The sequence below is a fragment of the Astyanax mexicanus genome, chromosome 15 (genome assembly GCF_023375975.1).
Source record: "Astyanax mexicanus isolate ESR-SI-001 chromosome 15, AstMex3_surface, whole genome shotgun sequence".
Classification (NCBI taxonomy): domain Eukaryota; kingdom Metazoa; phylum Chordata; class Actinopteri; order Characiformes; family Acestrorhamphidae; genus Astyanax; species Astyanax mexicanus.
In genome coordinates this window covers 15,367,972-15,389,594 of record NC_064422.1, presented here as the reverse complement: position 1 = coordinate 15,389,594, position 21,623 = coordinate 15,367,972, and the positions used below count along the sequence as shown (strand labels likewise).

General features: G+C 36.6%; 2 protein-coding genes across 2 annotated transcripts in view; one reads left to right on the top strand and one right to left on the bottom strand.

The window, feature by feature from the left end:
• The window catches only part of pald1a (phosphatase domain containing paladin 1a), a 104,021-nt gene extending 93,057 nt beyond the window's left edge, over nucleotides 1-10,964 (bottom strand). The window contains exon 1 of the mRNA XM_022669058.2: nucleotides 10,754-10,964. The gene's annotated coding sequence lies outside the window, so the exon portion shown is untranslated. The remainder of the gene's footprint in view (nucleotides 1-10,753) is intronic.
• A 1,361-nt stretch (nucleotides 10,965-12,325) lies between these two features.
• On the top strand, nucleotides 12,326-16,686 carry ndr2 (nodal-related 2). The gene is made up of 3 exons (XM_007242927.4): nucleotides 12,326-12,619; nucleotides 15,053-15,807; nucleotides 15,987-16,686. Exons 1-3 carry the CDS (start codon nucleotides 12,406-12,408, stop codon nucleotides 16,137-16,139), a joined length of 1,122 nt encoding a protein of 373 aa, XP_007242989.3. The 5' UTR covers nucleotides 12,326-12,405; the 3' UTR covers nucleotides 16,140-16,686.
• The last annotated feature ends 4,937 nt before the right edge of the window (nucleotides 16,687-21,623 follow it).

The window sequence follows — 21,623 nt, the reverse complement described above, 5'->3', positions numbered from 1 at the left end:
GAAGTCTGTCTAATTCATGTGGTAATCAGTGGAGAGTGTGTGTGTTGAGGCTTTTGAGGGTGTGTGACTTGTAAAGACATAAGTGTCACTCTTTTCATCAGCTATGGGTGTGTGTTTGTGTGTGTGTGTTAGGGGTAGGTGATGTGGTCCATTCCGTGGAAACGCATGAATATTATAGATATTTTCAGCAAAAGCTGGATTTCATGCATTTCCACTGAATTAATTTTGCGATCTGTTCTCCTATCCTACCCATTTGTTCTTGCTCGTCAGTCGACTTATCATGACTTATTTCCAAGATGGCGGTGCCTGAAGAACTACCTCAATGTACTGTGTGTCTTTTTTAATAAACTATCTGTGTCCTTTCAAAGTTCTCAGTGCCTTGTTTTAAATGTCAGGGCCCTCAGAATTCTACCAATGAAGTCTGAAGCTACTTTGAGCTTGTTGTTAATGGTATAAAAGTAGCGTTTTTTTGCATGGGTAACACTATGCCCATCAATAACATTGTAAGCCTGTAGGGAGCATCGGCTAAAAGTGCTTTATTTTGAAACACTGGGGGCAAACAGAAATTGACTATTTGACAATCGTCATCATGTTTCACTACAGCCCAAGTCTATTTCACACCGGATTTTTCCTTTAACGCTTCACAGTAAATAGCAAGACTAATACATAAACAGACTACTTTTAAAAGAGAATTCCACCATTATCAGGATATGGATTTTATAAATTAAAATATGAAAAAAAGACAAAATATTGATATCGCTATATATTGAACCGTTTTCATCAAATATCAATTTTTCAGTTGAAACATATGCTCTCTAAACTCCCTCTCTAGACTTGCCCCCCTAATTTGACTACATTCACTGAACCATGGTGCAGTTTTCTAGATGATTTGGGCTTCAGCCCAATTACAGGAAGTTAAGGCAATCTTTAATTAAACCAGAAGAGAAAAAGAATTGCAGTATGAACACAAACACTTAAACTGGGAATTTATTTATTTACTGTAACAGTAGATTAACCCTTATTAAGAAACAGAAATAAAAGGATAAAAGGGTGGTCTCTTACATGAATTCTACTGCGGGGTGTGTGCGAGTGTAAGTGTAAGGTCTGATTCTGACAGAGAGCTAGAATTCACTACAACACCTGAAAAAGAAACTCGCCAAACCCATAACTAACATCCTACAAACCAATTATTATGAAGTATAGAAAGACACAGCCAACGTAGTTGATGATGAAAGAATGTAATAAAGTTCTTTAGTAGGCGCACAAAACTGCGCACCCGAAGTGTGAAATAGGGGTGGGCGATAAGGCTCTAAAATAATATCACGATATTTCAGGGTATTTTTGCGATAACGATATACTTGGCGATAAAGGATAACAGAAAAATAATTAATTAATTTCTGGAATATAGTATAATAGTATAACAGCATAATCATTATGTGGCAAAATAAATAATATAATATTGCATAAAATAATATAATGCAGCAAAAAATATAGAATATTTAGTGCATGCATATAAACTGCAAACTAAAACAATCATACAATAAATACACTTAAAGCTTCACAGTAAATAATAGACTACTTTTAAGACAGAACATCCCTATTATCACGATATGGATTTCTAATATCATGATATTTCTGTGTCACGATATATTGTATACGATATAATATTGCCCACCCCTAGTGTGAAACCGAAACTAACCAAACCAAATGTACACAATGTAGCAAAGACACAAACCTTGGTACAGAATCTGGTCTGGACATTCATGTGTTAAAACTTTTGATTTTTGAGTTTTCATTAGCTGTAAGCCATAAATCACCAACAGTAAAATAAATAAACACATGAAACAGATCCCTCTGTGTATAATTAATCGGTGTAATATACGAGTTGTACTTTTTGACTCAAATCATTAAACTGAGATGCAGTAGTAAGTAGATCCCTGGATCTAAGGCTACGTTCACATTACCAAGCTGAAGTTACTCACAGATTTATTTTTTATGGCTGTGTGAACGTGCCAAATTAGCTTTTTTTTAAATCAGATTTAAGTCACCTTTATATGTGATCCTAAATCGGATATGTATCTGATCCATGGACATGAATCATGAATGTGAATAATCAAATCGGAATTTATACGCATGAGCTATGTGTTTCTCTCTCTTACCCACACATCTCTTGGTGCAGCTGTGCAGATATACCTGCAAAAACAGCAAAAGCAAACCGCCTGACCTTTTTTTACCTCCACGACCTGAACATGAACTTCAGACCAGCTGTTTACTCTCCACTCCAGCAAAAGATGATCCACATATGAGCTGCTAACTCATACATTTCCCTTTATAAAGCTACGAGTCGACTATCAAACATCAAAATCTCAATTTTTTTTTTTTTTTTTTTTTTTTGGTGGTGAAAAGGCGACGTTTATACATATAAACATACGTATTAATGCGAGGCGTTTCAGGGACAGATTCGTTTACACTACACACAGACACAGTTCACTGAATGTGAATTGACAATATAGCCAAATCAAATTTGAGCTATGTGGATTGTAATGTGAACATACCCTAAAAGTCTGGACAAAAGAAGATTTGAAGGTTTGAAGCAGTCGTACCCATTGCTGACATATACACACACAGGTTGGCCAGGTCAATACACCTGATTCAACCAAATCAGCGAACCAACCTATTAACCAGTCTTTTTTTAATTCTCTAAAATACGCAGGGCAGGGGTTCCAGGACCTGCAGTGGAAATGGAACATGAACTAATTGACACCATGCCTAATACCAGGTGTGGGCTAGAGGGAATGAGTTGGGAATGAGGTAAGATGTTGATCATCAAACATCTATAACTTCTAATGCTGCCATGACTAAATGTAATCCAGTAGAAATCCATCCCTGGACTGTAGAATCAGTTACTCCCAACAAAGTAAATGAACAAGCAGGTGTCCCAATACTTTGGTCCCAAAACAAACAGAGACTCATAAATGCTGCAGCAGCAGAATCAGTAGTAAATTAGACCCAGTTCCATATTTAGACTGAGCTGAAGCTCCTAAGCGTGGATTTCCTGCAGCCAGTTTCTGTCATTGGTCTCTGCAGAAGGACGGCGAGAGGCGTAACGGCTGTTTACACAAGAGCCACACCTGTTCCTTCCTCGTGCTGAAGAGACAACAGCAGCACTCTCGCAACCCCAACTACAACCAAGCAATCACAACAGCAACAACAGCTCAGAAATCACACTCACAACACCAACTACAGCCCAGATATATCACACTCACAATCCCAACTACAGCCCAGATATATCACACTCACAATCCTAACTACAGCCCAGATATATCACACTCACAACCCTAACTACAGCCCAGCAATCACAACAGCAACAACAGCCCAGCAATCACACTTTTAAACCCAACTACAGCCCAGCAATCACAACAGCAACTACAGCCCAGGAATCACACTTATAAACCACAACTACGGCCCAGCAATCACACTTATAAACCCAACTACAGCCCAACAATCCCCTACAGCCCAGATATATCACACTCACAACCCAAACTACAGCCCAGCAATCACAACAGCAACTACAGCCCAGCAATCACACTTTTAAACCCAACTACAGCCCAGCAATCACAACCCTTACTACAGCCCAGCAATCACAACCCCAACTATAGCCCAGCACTTACAACCCAACTACAGCCCAGATATAATCACTCACAACCCTAACTACAGCCCAGATATATCACACTCACAACCCAAATACAGCCCAGCAATCACAACCCCAAATACAGCCCAGCAATCACAACCCCAACTACAGCCCAGATATATCACACTTACAACCCTAACTACAGCCCAGATATATCACACTTACAACCCTAACTACAGCCCAGATAATAATGCAGCACAACTACAGCAGAGCACTTGCAATCACACTCACAAACTCAATTACATCAAAGATCTTGCACTCGCAACCTTGCATGAGCACACTCGCAACCACAACTACAGCAGAGCACTTGTACTGTCAGCCACAACATCTCACTGGCACTCTCACAACCACAATACAGCTAAACCCTCACAATCACAACTACAGCTGGGCAAGATGCACTTGCAACCACGTAACACGTGTACACTCAGAACCCTAAGTTTTACCTGGACACTCCTCTCAAGTGTACACTCAGTCCAGTATGGTGAGTATCCAAACACTAACCAGATATCTCTAACAAAAGTGCATTATTCAACCCAGTACAGTGAGAACCAGAAAGCAATTTTCTGCAAACTCTGGCTTTTAACAAAAGCAGTGTGGTAGGTGGTGTCACAGGTTCATTGATGTTTATATGTGGGTCTGTGAGCAGGATGTTACAGCGCTAGATGTTTGAGGCTCCATCAGTCTCAGTTTAGTAGCTGTACAGAGGGCAGGAAGCTGTGGTAGAACTGACAGCAGTGCACCCACTCAGCAAGTAAGAGTGCAAGAGTGTGTGATGGTGAAGCGGAGAGGATAATAACACTGCTTTAATCTTAAACCCCCACTTAAAACAAAATAATCTCAAACAGCCACTCTGAAGGAGAATTAATATCAAACCCTGCTTTAAACAAGTTCATCTCAAACCCCCACTCTGAACGAGTTAATCTAAAAAAAAACCACTCTGAACGAGTTCACCTCAAACTCCCACTCAGAACGAGTTCACCTCAAACTCCCACTCAGAATGAGTTCATCTCAAACTCACCCTCTAAACGAGTTCATCTCAAACCACCACTCTGAATGAGTTCACCTCAAACTCCCACTCAGAACGAGTTCACCTCAAACCGCCATTAAGAACGAGTTCATCTCAAACTCCCACTCAGAACGAATTCATCTCAAACTCCCACTCAGAACGAATTCATCTCAAACTCCCACTCAGAACAAATTCATCTCAAACTCCCACTCAGAACGAGTTCACCTCAAACCCCCACTTTAAATGAGTTCACCTCAAACCCACACTCTAAACCCTCAAACCCACACTCTGAACGAGTTCACCTCAAACCCCCACTCTGAACAAATTAATCCCAAACCCCCACTCTGAACGAGTTCATCTTAAACCACCACTCTGCACAGGTAAATCCCAAACTCCTACTCTGAACAAATTAATCCCAAACCCCCACTCTGAACGAGTTCACCTCAAATACTCACTCAAAACAAATTCTTCTCAAACCCCCACTCTGAACAAGTTCATCTCAAAATCCCACTCAGAATGAGTTCATCTCAAACCTCCGCTCTGAACAAGTTCATCTCACACTCCCACTCACAACATATTCTTCTCAAACCCCCACTCTGAACAAATTAATCCCAAACCCCCACTATGAACAAATTAATCTCAAACCCCGACTCTGAACGAGTTCATCTCAAACTCCCACTCCGAACGAGTTCATCTCAAACCCTCACTCTGAACAAATTATTCCCAAACCCTGACCTCTGGTCAAATTAATCCCAAACCTCCACTCAACAAATTAATCCCAAACACCCACATTGAACGAGTTAATCTCCAACTCCCACTACGAACGAGTTCATCTTAAACCCACACTCTGGACAAATTAATCCCAAACCCCCACTCTGGACAAATTAATCCCAAACCCCCACTCTGGTCAAATTAATCCCAAACCCCCACTCTGGTCAAATTCATTCCAAACCTCCACTCTGGTCAAATTCATTCCAAACCTCCACTTTGAACAAATGAATCCCAAACCCCACTCTGAACAAATTTATCCCAAACCCCCACTCTGAACAAATTAATCCCAAACCCCACTCTGAACAAATTAATCCCAAACCCTCATCCTGGACAAGTTCATCCCAAACCCCCACTCCCAAAATTGCTGAAATTTTTCTTTAAGCGATTAAGTTCTTGCAGTCAAAGCTGTGTGTGTGTGTAATTAATAATAAAAAGTGTGTTTGTGTATGCCCTACATTGCATGTGTGTATGTGTGTGTGTGCGCTGAGTATGCAGAAATGTGTGTGTGTGTGTGTGTGTGTGTGTGTGTGTACATGCACTTTTGCACTTTTATAGTGCAATAGTGCGTGTGTGTGTGTCTTGTCTTTATCATGCCAGGGTAGGCTACATGTCAACTGCCACACACATGCACGCACACACACACACTTTGGCTGTGGAGAGTGGTTACCTGCCTGTTTCCGCTGCTGTTCTGCTCTGTATCTCTCAGATGGATGAGGCTTTTTTTTTTTTTTTTTTTAAACATCCTTTTCCGACTGACCTGATTCCTCTTCACACTTGCTATGTGTGTGTGTGTGTGTGTGTGTGTGTGTGTGTGTGTGTGTTTCTGTAGACTTTTGCACTGTTCTCTAGTGTCAAGTGATGAATGGACTAAAACAGCAGCACACACACACACTGACTGACCGCACAGGACCCCCAACTCACCTCCAGGTAACAGTGGCTACCTGTCCTCATATTCACTGCTAATTAGAAGATAGACACGCGCCCCCTAGTGTTATATATAATGCCTGGCAGTAGACAAGGTGTTAATAGGTTCATGTTTGTTCATCTGCTTTAAAGAGTCCTATTCTATTGGAAGTATTTCTCTACTGGTACTAAACAAGCTGTGTGTGTGCGCATTTGCACATCTGTGCCAGCAATTTGTGCACCTTAAAGTAGTTGAATGCATACATTAGAAGGGATGTCCACAAATGTTTGGACACAGTGTATCACACTTAGTATTCAATCAGTATCCAACTGATAATTAAATCATACCTATAAACATATCAATCAGAGACTATAGATTATAATTGATAATGACATGTTGGATCACTGACTTCAGGCACAATCGGGTAATTTTAATACACAATATATATTGCACAAAAAAAAACATTATCTATTACAAAGTAAAATCATATCCAAGTGCTTGGATCTGCCAGTAAAGTCTTGTGTTTTAACAGTTTTAACTCTTTTAACCTCAATACAGAGAATAAGAGCAGGAATGAGACCACAGAGAGGCCAACAATAACTCTAAAGGAGATGCAGAGTTCAGTAGATGAGACTGGCGTGAAGGTGCATTCATAAACTATATCAAATATAAAATATATTGTTCGCTGAAAAATATTTAATGTGAAATCTATAACTAAGCAATAAATATGTGCCATATCAGATTATTTGCAATATATTGTGATTTCAGAAAATTATGATGTCTTGAAAGCGGTCTATATTTTGCTTATATTTAAGGGTATTTTGTATAATTGTTTATGTTTACAGTTTATATAAATGCACCAAATGTTCAACACATTAGTATTTTGGTAGATAATGTGCTACATAACATTCCGACATTATTATTATTATTATTTTACATTCAAAATCAGACTCTTTGTAAGCCTCAGTTTTTACAAAACAGACAGTTTACAGAATTGTTTTTGTTTCTGTTGACGGTTTAAAACTGTTATACTTGTATATGTGTACTTTGTGTGTGTGTATGCATGTTATTTAAATAATACAATATTTTTTAGTGTTTTGTCATACTGCCAAGAATATAACTCTGAAAAAATACTCTGAAATATTGCGAGACCATTTTAGGGACATATCGCCCACCCCTGCTGAGCAGACATACTCTTAGATTATTGACATTTATGTGGTTTCTGACGCTGTATGACACCCTTGTCTAAAGACTATAATATAATATGCTCTTAACTGCCTCTGTGAAATAAATGAATAAAGTGTAAAATGATCTTTAAAAACACATACATACTAGGGGTGGGCAATATTATATTGTATACAATATATCGTGACACAGATATATCGTGATATTAAAAATCCATATCGTGATAATAGAGATGTTCTGGCTTAAAAGTAGTCAATTATTTACTGTGAAGCTTTAGGTTTATTTATTGTATAATTGTTTGCAGTTTCTATGCATGCACTAAATATTCTGCAATATTATTTGATGCTTTATATTATTTTATGCTATATTATTTATTTTGCCACGTTATGATTATTCTGTTATACTATTATACTATATTCCTGAAATTAATTAATTATTTTAGTTTTCCTATATCACAAAGTATATCGTTATCGCAAAAATACCCTGAAATATTGTGATATTATTTTAGAGCCATATCACCCAGCCCTAATACATACACATACATACACATACATAAAACACATTTATCTGTATGCAATAACTAAAACCTATATGTCATGTAAACTCCTGAGCCCATTAATATTGACTTCATTAATGCAGTGATTTTCACTGCACCGTTACTTAATTACTCTGTTCTCCTCAACTGAGAACAAACAGTACAGCTATAGGAAACTCTCATTAAAGCGCAAATACATCATATAAAGCCACTGTAAACTTCTGTACACATGCAGTTCCCATCAGAACCAGCCCCGGCCTGTTCTAACTGAATTAACGGCTTCATCCCGACTGCAGCCCTGAGTGAGACAACAAATCTTAATCCCTGATGCAAACTGCTCTAATCTAATGTTAACAGATTAAAACAGATGGATTATGGTGGGAGTGTGTGTGTTCAACAGGTTCAAACAGGGCCTTAATGATCTAAAGTGCTTCAGAAGATGGGGGTGGTGGTGATGGGGGACTCTCGTCATCCCCAAACCTCAGGTCAAACCCTAAACCCTAAACTCAAGTGCTACAGTCAAACCAAAACCCCAAACTCAAAACCAAAAAGTCTAAAACCACCATTCAAATATATGTGCTACAGTCAAACACCAAACCCCAAATCTCATAAAGCCAATAACCCAAACCCATCCGTTACATTCAAATCTAAACCTTAACTCAAACCGAAACCTAAATAGAAACACTAGTCAAACATAAAACTCCAAACCAAACTTCTAAATCCAGTAACCCAAACTCACATTACACTTAAACGTCAACTTTAAACTTAGTACAAATAACTATAAATTTAAAGCAGAACCCAAATTCAAATGCTATAAATATAAAACTCCTGACTTCAATCTAATCCCCAAACTTTAACCCAGTTCTGACATCTGAAACCAAAATTCACACATAAAATAGCAAACTCAAATCTAAAGCCCAAACCAACAAACCTAATTTATCTAATCTAAATACAAAAAATAAAAGTACTAAACAAAAATGTTGCCATTCCAAGTCTCAACAATTCCCCCATTATTACTGAAAACATGTCTAAGAGTGTGCAACAGTATATGTCTGATCATTGATTTCCGAATTCTGCACACATTTTCTATTAGACACCATTTAGGACTGCAGGCAGACAAGTCCAGAACCCTTACCATCTTTTCTTCAACGGCCATGCCCTATGTTGCTCTAAGATCTCAATTATTTTTTTCCAATAATTTCTTAACCCCTATTAGCTAAATTATATTTTTAACTCTTAACTACCCCTTAATTGTCTATGTCCTAACCTTTTTGGAACGTGTTGCATGGTTGAAATTATGGAATGGATGTATATAAAAAAATGTATGTGTTTATACGCTGGATTTTCTTTGCTTTTCCATACAGTTCTAAAGTTTTTTTTAACCTCAAAACAAACTTAAATGTCAAAACCCAAATCATACATTTCTAAGCCTACTCCAGTTCCGTAACAGCCAAAACAGTAAATCCATACACCACATGCTAAAATCAAACCTAAATCCAAAACTTCTAAAATCATTTACACAAAGCTAAAAAAAAAAAACACAAAACCAAAATGCACAAAATTAAATAACAGCTTTAAAAACAAACCCCAATTCCTATTACCAACCCAACTCAAAGATCCAAGAGCCTAACATTAAACCTAAAGACTTAAATCTTGACCCAAAGCTAAAAACCCCAAAACCAAACCTCAGAAACCCAACAAATAACCCAATTTCAAAAACAAATCCTCAGAAACCCAAAAAACAACCTAATTCCCGACACAAACCCTCAGAAACCGAACAAACAACCCAATTCCCAAAACAAACCCTGAGAACCCAACAAATAACCCAATTCTCAAAACAAACCATCAGAAACCCAAAAAGTTACCAAATTCCCAAAACAAACCATCAAAAAATCAAAAGGTAACCAAATTCCCAAAACAAAACCATCAGAAACGCAAGAAATAACCCAATTTCGAAAGCAACCCCTCAGAAACCCAACAAAAAGCCATTTCCAAAAACAAATCCTCAGAAACCCAACAAACAACCCAATTCCCAAACCCAGCCCACAAGATCAAAACATAATCTTTCATTTTAACCAGAGCAGTAAGAGCCAGAGCCCTGCAGGGTTGCCCCCCTCAGAGTGAGTTGAGTGAGGCTAGGTTCAGGGCAGCAGCGGGCAGGCTGGCTGGTATCGATACACCTCATCATCATTAATCTTCATAACTCTCGGTAACTTTCGATAACTCTCGATACCGTCGAACATTCACACTTCAGACTCCCGAACCACAGTTTCGCTCTTCATAAACAAACTCATCATTATCTTCTACAATAGTAACTGTGCTGTGTTCTGGCATATGCTGTTTTTACTCCCCAGTTCCACCTTAAACGATATTGCAGGGTTACATTCGGGAGCATGGGGTGCCAGAATCTAAGTGCAGTGCTATTGAAGGTGGAACGGAGAATTGGAGTATGGGGACGGCGAATGGCAACTCCTCCTTATGGGATGCGAGCCATGCCAAGAGTGTGAAGTGTGAATGGGACATGGGTGCCCACATAGTGTGCACACACACTCACAAACACAGACACATGAAACACACACACACACACACACACACACAACACTGCATCCCAAACACACACAGCTCCAGCTCACTGCAGCAAAAACTTCTCCCATTACTCACCATTGCACCAAACCCGCAGTCCTCTGCGGAACAAACTGCACGAAAAAAATTCTTCTAGGTTTCTCCGGGTTCTAAAACGTTCTCTATGTTCTTGTGCTTTTCGCTTAAAACGCTCTGGTGTGTTTTTAGCGCATGGGCGGCTCTCCAGTCCCCAAAGATTTTTTTTATCTCCCCAAGTAGAAAAGCATTGTGGCAGCGAGGTAGCGCCCTGCGCATGCGCGTGGTGGACGAAAACGGGTGTTTTTTACGAATGTACCCGTTTTCTGATAAATTCCGCCCTGTGCTGTGATTGGCTGGTAGCATCTCGAGGTCTGGGCTGGGATTGGGAGATAGTTGATCCCAGAGTTCTCTTAGCGTGAATATCAGTGATTATAAACTTTTAACCAATTGTAAAGAAGGTGGGCGTGGTTTTACGGAATACGGGTGAGTTGCAAAAATTTAACCCCAGCTACAATCACACAAAATAAAGAATATATCATTTTCAGAAAATGTTCTTTAGATTGAATAGATAAAAATACAATGTTAAAAATCTTACAAATTACAAATGTCAATTTTTAATGTTTAATAGCATACAAATATACATATACATAAATATAATGTAATATAATAAAAATTAAATCAAATAATATGAAATCATCTCATAATTCTAATGTGTTAATGTAATAATATAATAATATAATTATATTCCAACAAAAAAATAAAATTAAATAAAAAGGTTATTTTTATGTTTTATTTAGGTTTATTGTATAATCAATCAACTGTCAATTTAAATATAAAATAGCAAATGCAAATGCATACAATATATGCATATGCTGTAATATACTACACTAAACTAATATATAACAAATATTATGTAATTACTCGTCTAATATGTAAATGTAATAGCACCTTATATAAGTCTTAGAAATGTGATTAATATATATTTCTGTAAATAAAAAAATAATAAATATTATCCAGTAAAAATGTAAAAAAAGGCTGAGATTGTCCAGTGCTGCACCTATAGCATCATAAACTTTTATAGCAAAAAAGTTTATTGTAACTGTTATGTAACAATTCAATTGTGAAGACTTGAATATGATAACATAGGAATATTAATATGATATAAATATATGAGTACACTGCAATAAAATAAATACAACAATCATTTTACACAAGAATGTAATCATATAGTTATGTTAACAATTTAAAATGTATTTCCATTATTTCTTTGAAGCCTAGGATGTCCAGTGCTGCTACTATATCATCATAGTGTAAACTAGGTTTATACTGGTGTTAACAGAATATTACATATACAATATATACCAAACTTGAAGGAGTCAGAAAACCCAATCCAGGACCATCGAGGTCTTCAAAGAGCGCAGAAATAAACGGGACGTGTGTAAACAGTAATATGTCGCAAAGGAGAGATCTAAGTGTTCATTGTAAAATATGCATGCCGGGGGTCCTCATTTACAGCTCAATAGCTGATGACCTGTCATGTTGGCCCTTGAAGAGGCACTCTAGCTTCCTTTCATGCTTTCTGCTCTGGCACTTGTTAAATGTGTGGGGTGTTTAAGGAGGAGGGGGGGTGGCGCTGATGATGGGGGGGTGGTATAAAAGGCCAGACTGGTGCCACAACCTGTCATTTCCAAGCCCCTGACCCAGCCACCAACATGCAGGGATTTTTACTGGCAGTCTTGTGTTCCCAGTTCCTCCTGACCCGAGTGTCAGGCAGTTATAGGAATGCCAGCGTCCCACGACACCATCCACCCTCCTACATGATGCGTCTGTACCGCAGCTTCAGGCCCGGACAGACCCCAGCTGAGGATCACATGGAGCAGGACAGGAGCAAGCAGGCAGATACCATCAGGAGCATCATGTCCAAGAGTAAGGAGATACATTTTTTTTTGTTTGGAATAAAGGTTTCAAATGATTTGGACTAAATGGCAAAAATAGCATAGCATGCTTAAACCTAAAACCTGGTCCTCACAGGGACCTTTCAGAGAATTACACTGGGGTTCTGTGCCAGAACCCTGCACACAGTAATACCTGGTACAGGTGTGTGAGGAGCTGAAGCACAGAAACCATGTGAACACTGGCTAGTGTAGAGGTGCAGATTATCTACTCTTAAAGCAGAACTAGATCTAAACTCAATTATGGATCTGATAGATAGATAGATAGATAGATAGATAGATAGATAGATAGATAGATAGATAGATAGATAGATAGATAGATAGATAGATAGATAGATAGATAGATAGATAGATAGATAGATAGATAGATAGATAGATAGATAGATAGATAGACAGACAGACAGATAGATAGATATATGTAATTTTGTAATAGATCTAATTTTGATTAACTGTTCAGACCGCTCATATAATAGCAGTATAAAATCTGTAATAGCAAGTTTAAAACTGAAAAAAATCAAATAAAAAAAGACAATTAGAAAAGAACAAATGTGGAAAATTTCTCCTTTTTTTTCTAAATCTCTTATTTGTAATTCATTCTGGATGAAAACTGTTATTAGACATTCTTAATTAATTAATAATTTAAACTTTTTAAAGTTTTTAAATTATTATTTAAATTTATCAGTTTAAAACTGTTTAAAACTGGTACAAAATTATGTAACATTTTAATTTTATTTTCTAAATTTCTCATTTCTGCATTAAGGATAAGCATAAATGGGTAATACAATAATGTAATATAATATAATATAATATAACATAATATAATATTGTAAAGTAATAAGAAAGTAATAAAGTAAATAGAAATTGTGTAATTCAGCCTTATTTTTTTTTTTGTTTGTTTTTTTGTTTTTTAATAATACACCGAGGCTACAGTTAACTGTGGCCTCTGTTAGTTAGACTGTTGCGTATTATTGCGCTGCTTTTGCGCAGGTTTTTTTTTTTTTTTTTTTTTTTTTTTTTTGAAGCCCCAGGCTGTCAGATGTTTTTAAGTTCAGCCCAGACACCTTCAGCCAGGCCAATCCACATCCACCCCCAGCCTCCCGGCCTCCGAGCCCCGCCGCTCCCCCAGTCTGCCCCTCCGCTGCCCGGTGCTGCTGCTGGGGTTAATGTGGATTAGCATCTTGCCAGACATCCCCATACAAATCACATGTTAGCCCAAATCCACATCTCACCCTGTCCGCTGTTCACACTTAGACCTGATTAGATTAGCCAGGGTACCCGGAGTGTGTGCCTGCCACTGTGCGTGTGTGTGTGTGTGAGGGTGAGAAAGCTGAAGCCTGGGTCTTGTTTGAAGAGGATATGCACTGGATGTGTTAAATGATTGGTTTCGATCCGGTTTGTTTGCGCAGGATTAGTTGGTGTAGTTTGGGTGTAAACAACACGTAGCTCTAGCTGTGTAGGTAGCCAGCTATATTAACTATAAACACACAAACACGGTTTCTGACAATTAATCAAGTTCTGCCACACCCTCCATCAGTATAATCTAATGTTTAACACTAAATTTTAACACCTAAACACCTTTTGTTTACCAAAAAAAGTGTCTTAACATCAAACTCTCCATTCCACCTTAAATGGTGCAGCAGGCGCCTGAATGGAGCTGTTGCACGATTTAAGGTGGAACTGCTTTTTCTTAGAAAAAGCTTGCAAAAAAAAAGCCAAATAAGATGCAATTTTATTTTATTCCTAAAATAACTTTAATTAATAATATTAACCCTAATTTTACAGCTTTTTTCATCATCCAAGCAACTATTCAAGCCATACCCCTAATACACTAATCTAGCTCCTTCCAATACACTTCATTAGAGCACATCTGAACACCACCCAATACAGAGTGTGTATTCAGAGCCTCATTTAGAGACCCACACAATGGGCACTGAACATGTACACAACATGTAAAAGGACTGGTACATTGATGAACAAGAGCAAATAAAAACTACACGTTGACATATTTGTTTATTTTATGTGTATTGGTTGGTTAAATCTGACCAGATGTAGAAGTAGAAGTAAAACATCTTCCGAAAGTGAAGGAAGAACTTCAGTAAAAATACATTGAAGGGAAAAAATATTTAAGTAAAGTAACCAATTACATTTACTTAAAGTTAAAGTTCAATCTAAAGTGTTTTAGGCCTTACTTTTTGCATTTAAAATAGATATACTTTGCTTATTTCAGTGTTTCTTAGTTTTAAATAACTTGAATAGGCCTATGTTTAAGTCATAAGTCATAATAATCTTAATAAAAATCAAATACATTTTTTAATATTTTTTAAATAATTAAACTTTTATTTAGTCTATTTTTTGTACATTTTTATTTGGATAAATTCTCAACTTCTCCTCCTCCTGTCTCCCACAGGCCTGACCTACCACGACACACACTGGGTCGCAACCTTTGATTTCACCTCCCTGCTGTCGGAAAATCACGTCCAGGCTGCCGAGCTGAGGGTCCGTGTCCAGCCAGCCACCGGCCGCCATTCCAACTTCACTGTGGAGATCCGGCATCAACAGGACCATCCTTGCCACCGCCACGGCATCTGCCTGGAGGACCAATCCATGGGCTTCCTCCCGGAATCATCTCTGATTGGCTCATCCAGTCACTGGAGGGTCTACAACGTCACGTCTCGACTGGTCCAGTGGATGGAGCAGACCCATTCCCAGAGAAGAAGGAGGCTGCAGAAGCTCAGGAGATACCAGCAGACCCAACATCACGTCCAGCCGAGCCCAAAGGCCTCTCAGGGCGGGGCCAGCAGAGCCATGCTGGTGGTGTTTTCTCAAACTGGTTCGAAGAAGGGCACCCAGGACAAAGCCAGCCTCCTCCGAACGGCAGAGCGCTCCAAGTTCCTGCTGACTTCAGACAGTCAGGTGGTGCGGAGGGTGAAGAGGCAGAGGAACCGGAGAGGACAGCCAATCAAACGGCACCCGGAGCCTGCTAGGTCTGAGGGTGAGAAGAAGAGCCTATGTAGCAGAGTGGACATGCATGTGGACTTCAACCAGATTGGATGGGGCTCCTGGATCGTCTTCCCCAAGAAGTACAACGCATACCGATGCGAGGGAGCGTGCCCCAGTCCTCTGGGGGAGGAGTTTCAGCCCACAAACCACGCCTACATGCAGGTGAGTGATGCACACACTGCTCAAAATTGTTTTACAGTTTTGCGTTCAGTTAGAGCATTGCTAGTTGAGCAACCAACACATTACCATAGTGTTCATCAAGCAATGGTTCAACTTCTGTGGACATTTCACCATGTATACATTGTTAAACTCATGTATCTTGTCTCTTTTCTTCTCTGCAGAGTCTGCTGAAGCATTACCACCCAGGCCGAGTGCCCTCACCTTGCTGCGCGCCAACCAAGATGAGCCCCCTCAGCATGCTCTACTACGAGAACGGCGAGATGATCCTCCGGCACCATGAAGACATGGTGGTAGAAGAGTGTGGCTGCCTATGAAGATCCCTACTATACCACCTGACTGAGATGTATACCACCTTCTGAGGGTCTACATGGAGTTCAAGCTGAAGGACTTTGTATTCTTCAAAACATTTTAACCAAGCTCTACTGGATGGTGTACCTTCAGCCTTCAGGAGATAATGGGATTTTGCCTGAAAAAGCAGCAAAACCTGGGAAACTCTCCAGTGAGGAGTAGAGGAGGCTGCAAACCTCAAAATGTGTCACTAACATGTGACACATAGACTAACATCCAGATGAACTGGCACCTGGAATTAAAATGATCCAGCAGCTGCTCACTCCCCACAGTGACAAGTTAATGAAGGAGAACTGAAGGAGAAACGAGCTGCAGACAGTATTTGTTTGTGATATTTAATTAAGAACCCAGTGTGGGTCTCAAGCACTGTGTACGCATTTAAAACACACTCCCCCAGTGTGACCGTCCATGTAAATATTTATTGTAAATAATAGCTTAACAGAGTACAAATATTTATATTTATTTTATTTATAATTCTTGGATTAGAAGCAATCCAACTGATGTTATTTTTGCAAGAACGAATAAATTTCTACAAATAAATATTGTTGTATTGTTTCATTATTAAAATAGTGTTATAATGGGTTCTGAAAATATTTATATTCATAATAATTAATCACAGAACGCAATAAGTGTCATGAGTAGTTCACAGAAAAACAACATTTTCAATCAATCATACAACCTTTATTTTCACTCGAGAATACATTGAGGGTGACCCTCATTTACAATGTTGCCAAGCATTTACAGTATAAAAGGGATTTAAAACATTTAATAACAAATGTATATATACAATATATATATATATATATATATATATATATATATATATATATATATATATGGGGGCATCTGAGATGGACCATTACACAGTGGGTACAAAGTAATCCAGATCTATTTTTCTGATTAATACTATTCATTACTATTATTCATATTATTATTGGTGGTGTCAATCGTTTAAATCAATTAAATTGAATCTGATTAATCACAACATTATGCGCTTTTAGTGTTTTCAACAGATGTATTAAGCAGAGTGTCGTGGTTATGAGCAGTTAACGCTGCACATTACTGCATGTGTAAACAGCATGGAGCAGCAGAAACAGCTTTTGTTCATAGCAGTATATTATCTGACTAATATATCAGATTAAACTGTTCCTTATAAGCAGTTTAGCTCAATTAAAAAGAAATATATTTGATAGCTGGTTGGGATCGAGACCAGATCAGGTTCTCCCCACAAGCGATCTGCTCCAGAAAGAAGCAGTGCATTGGACGGGGGTGGAGCAGATTAAGGAGAAATTTGGTGGTGTAATTAATTGCGTAAAAAAATAATAGTGCATTACTGATTCCAAATTAATTGTGTGCGTTAATGCATTAACGTTGACAGCCGTAATTATTATGCGTTAACATTTAACATTTGACTAACTGAAGTGATAAAGTAAATAAAAACCTTAATGTTTAATAATATATTTTTATCCATTTAAAACACTTTTTCTTTTTATTCAATTAATTAATCCCCAGGGCTATCAAAAATGGACATTAACTCTGACCCTAACCTGCAGTGTCCGTGACTACGCATTTAAACCTACCGTCTCTATTTCCTGCACAAAGCCCCTCTCTCTCTGAGCTCATTGAATTCAGATTATCTGTATGTCTCTCTGTGGTCGGTGGCGCTCACCCTGGTGGGCCGCAAGCCTGCGAGGTCAGCAGGTCAGTGGTTGAATACACACACAGACAGTTTCTTTTGTTGGGCTAGAATAGTCACTGCAGCCGGGGCACATCAGGGGTCTTCCAGAAGAGCCTGCACACACCGCTGAACACACACATAGCACAGTACAGGTACGTATGAACCTACTGACCACTAAGGTCTAAAAAATGATTTATTAATATATGTTTTAAAATCTGTTTTAATGGTTAATTGTGTGCTGTATTTATTTAGTTATGAAATAGCCCTGCTGAAAAAAAAATAGATGAAGACCAACTTAACAAACTTTCTTTACTAACAAAGTATACTAAGCATTATTATGCTATAGTGCACTAAAGTGTACTTGTAGCCACATTATTAATCAGTATATTTAAACAGTGCTAAAATGGAACAACTTTTTTGTACTTATTATACTTTAATTGTATAAAAATAGTACAAATGTCTTACTTAAATTGTGCTAAGTGTGCTTAACTGTACAAAAATGGAACTATTTTAAATATACTTAAGTAACATTTGAACATACTACTTCCTGTATCTAACCCCATATTTTAAATATGTTTACAGTAATATTATAATGCATTTTACGAGTATTACAGTTGTATCACTATTAGACCCAAGGTATATTAGAAATGTACTAAGAATTGATGTTAAATATATTTACATTAAAGTATAAATATGCTTCTTGTTCCTGTCTTTTGTAAGTAGCACACTTCTAGTATACTTTGTTGGGTATAAAAATATATTTTAATATACTGTACTACAATTTTTGGCGTGTTACAAATGTACTTAATTTTTTTTAAATGTAGTAATTGAATTTACGTTCTAAAAAGTTACATGATAGATTGTACTTTAAGTGAACTACTGTAACAGTTGTTTAAAAATGTACAAAAGTATATTTGGAAAATAGGTATTTTAAAAGTATATGGAATTATATTAAACTTCATAGCAGTCTTTTTTTAAAACACACTATATTGTACTTTTTCAAAAGTATGATCAAAGTTTACTAATATCAATGCACTTTTAATATAATCTAAGGAAATACATAAATACATAAAGTTAGTATATTTACCACATACGTACAATTAAGTATATATATTTTTTTACCAGAGTACTGGTGTTCTTTCATGGTCAAATTTGTTGACAACCCTATACTGATACACTAGATGACTAATCAGCTTTTAACCAGCATATAATGTATGTTTCAAAATGACTTTAGTGAAGCTGCTAATGCTGTTCAGTCAGCTTCTTGGTCAACCTGGGTTATACTGGATATTTAGCTTGGACTTGTTGATCATACTGGTAAATAAGCTTGGTCTTGTTGGTCAACCATCTTGGTCATGCTGGTAGACTAGCTTGGTCTTGTTGGTCAATTAGCTTATGCTAACCACACACTAGATGACTTTGAAAAGACTGAAAATACTTTTGATAGACTAAAGTCTGACACCCTCTCACATCTAAAGACAAGTCACAGACTTACTCACAGACTAAGATTTAGCAAAGACTTGGGATCTTACAGAGTCACTATTTGCAAGACTAGATGCAACTAGATTTTTCAGAGATTATTTCCGAGTCCCTCATCCATGTCCAGTCCTGCAAACGTTTCCATGCCTGCCTTGCAGCTTCCCGTAGCTCTTCTATTGGTTGTTGACTTTGTTCACGTCACTATTTGCGTGAGTCAGGTCTCAAAACCTACGATACTATTTATTAAACAATGTTGATTTTAGATTAATGTGAGGACGCAAAAAAGACTGATTTAAAACTTCCATCCTTAAAACACCTTACACTGAACGATCGAGATGATACGACCGCAACTCAACTCTAGCAAGACTCTTATGATTTTATCCCGACACTGTAAAAAATAAAAAACAAACCTGCTACCCCAGAGCTTTCTTTAAAATTGTAGTTTGAGATGCACTAAGACCTGAGTGAAGGTTTCTGGTTTAAACACATTTAAAAGTAAATGTAAAGGCGTTACCTGTTATCTAAAAGGATTTGTTTGGATTAGTTTCACCTCGTCAGCTAATCAGTACGCTTAGCTGGTGTTTACAAAAGAGCTCCATCAGTACATAAAGGAAAAGGACCAAAGAATAGAGCCTAATTGTTCTGCATTTAAACATGATACTAACATAATTCAATATAGTTATTAATTGTCTGTTAAACTTAATTCTCTGCTATAGCTGATTAATTACTTTAAAATGGATTCACAACCTATTTTTAAAACTTGCTTTCCCTAAAGACTGGCATTTAGTTACAAAACTTCAACTCCCATGATGCTTTGCATAGCTGCAGTTAAATTAATTCACAGCATTTATTTTTCTTTTTAATATTTTAAATAATACATATTTGAAATTTCTATTATTTAATGATAACATTTACAAATAAAGTTGTTGCTTATATAAAAAAACATGTTTGATTTTATACCAATGTAAGTTTAAATATATAAGAAAATGTATTTACAAACAATACTAAAACAGCATCTACAATAATAAAAAAAAAATAATAATAATAATACACTAACTTACTTCTGAGTTATCAATTATACAGTTTAATGCTATAATTTAAAGGCTAGATTGCTTTCTTTTAACCCTCAAATATGTGCCCTATTATATTTTATTTAACACCTAACCAAATTAATAATAATAAAAAGAAACTTAAAATGATTAAAAACCGAAAGCAGCCAAGGCTCCGCCCCTTTCTATTGATAAGTGATTAATATTATTTTTTTACTTCTACTTAATTTAGTAAAGTAGTTTCAGAAACATCAATCAATCAGCCAGTGGCCACTTTGATAATAAGCATTTAGGTGAAATCTACAACTACCATGTTGCATTGTTGCAATAACGACAATATATATATATATATATATATATATATATATATATATATATATATATATATATATATATATATATATATTAAAACCTGTGATTAATATACATTTTTTACCTACTTAATAAGTAGTTTCAGAAATAACAGTCAGTGGACATTAATAGTAAATTATATAATATAATACATATATATATATATATATATATATATATATATATATATATATATATATATATATATATATATATATATATATATATATATATATATATATTGGTATAGTTCATTTATGATAATGCAACTTCTTGAAGTTATTTCCTAAAAACAAACATTTAGAATGTACAATTCTCATGTAAAATTGCCCAATAACGACAAAAAAAAAAAAAAAAATATATATATATATATATATATATATATATATATATATATATATATATATTTAATTATTATTATATATATATTATATATATATTATTATATTATTATTATATTATTTATATTGTTTGAAACTGAATCAAACAAGAGTACTCAACTCTAGCTCCGCCCATATCTGTTGATCATTGATCAATATATGTATTTTAAAATTCGAATCTTAATTTTAATGAGTATTTTTGTAGAAACATTAATCATTGAAAACTGTATCATGTTATTATGGCAAATAAAACAAAACAGCGCTAAAACGAAACCAGTTTCCTTTAAAATATTAATAAAAACATTAAAAATATAAAGATAAAAAAGCGACGGTAGCCCCGCCCTGAAACTGCCTCTGCCAGTTTCTCCTAAACCTTTAACGTACTTTCAGAAACATCAATCAGTCAGTCAGTGATGGCCGGTGTGCCATATGATATATGGTCATAAAATAAAAACGATAAAATGAAATCATTTCATTAAAAAAAAATAGATATTTTTAATATAATAATAAAAA

What these genes read in the sequence shown, in the direction of transcription:
- ndr2 (XM_007242927.4), top strand. Translation starts at nt 12,406, where the DNA reads ATGCAGGGATTTTTACTGGCAGTCTTGTGTTCCCAGTTCCTCCTGACC. An exon ending in CAGGAGCATCATGTCCAAGA is followed by an intron (nt 12,620 to 15,052) that starts GTAAGGAGATAC and finishes TGTCTCCCACAG; the next exon opens with GCCTGACCTACCACGACACA. An exon ending in CAAACCACGCCTACATGCAG is followed by an intron (nt 15,808 to 15,986) that starts GTGAGTGATGCA and finishes TCTTCTCTGCAG; the next exon opens with AGTCTGCTGAAGCATTACCA.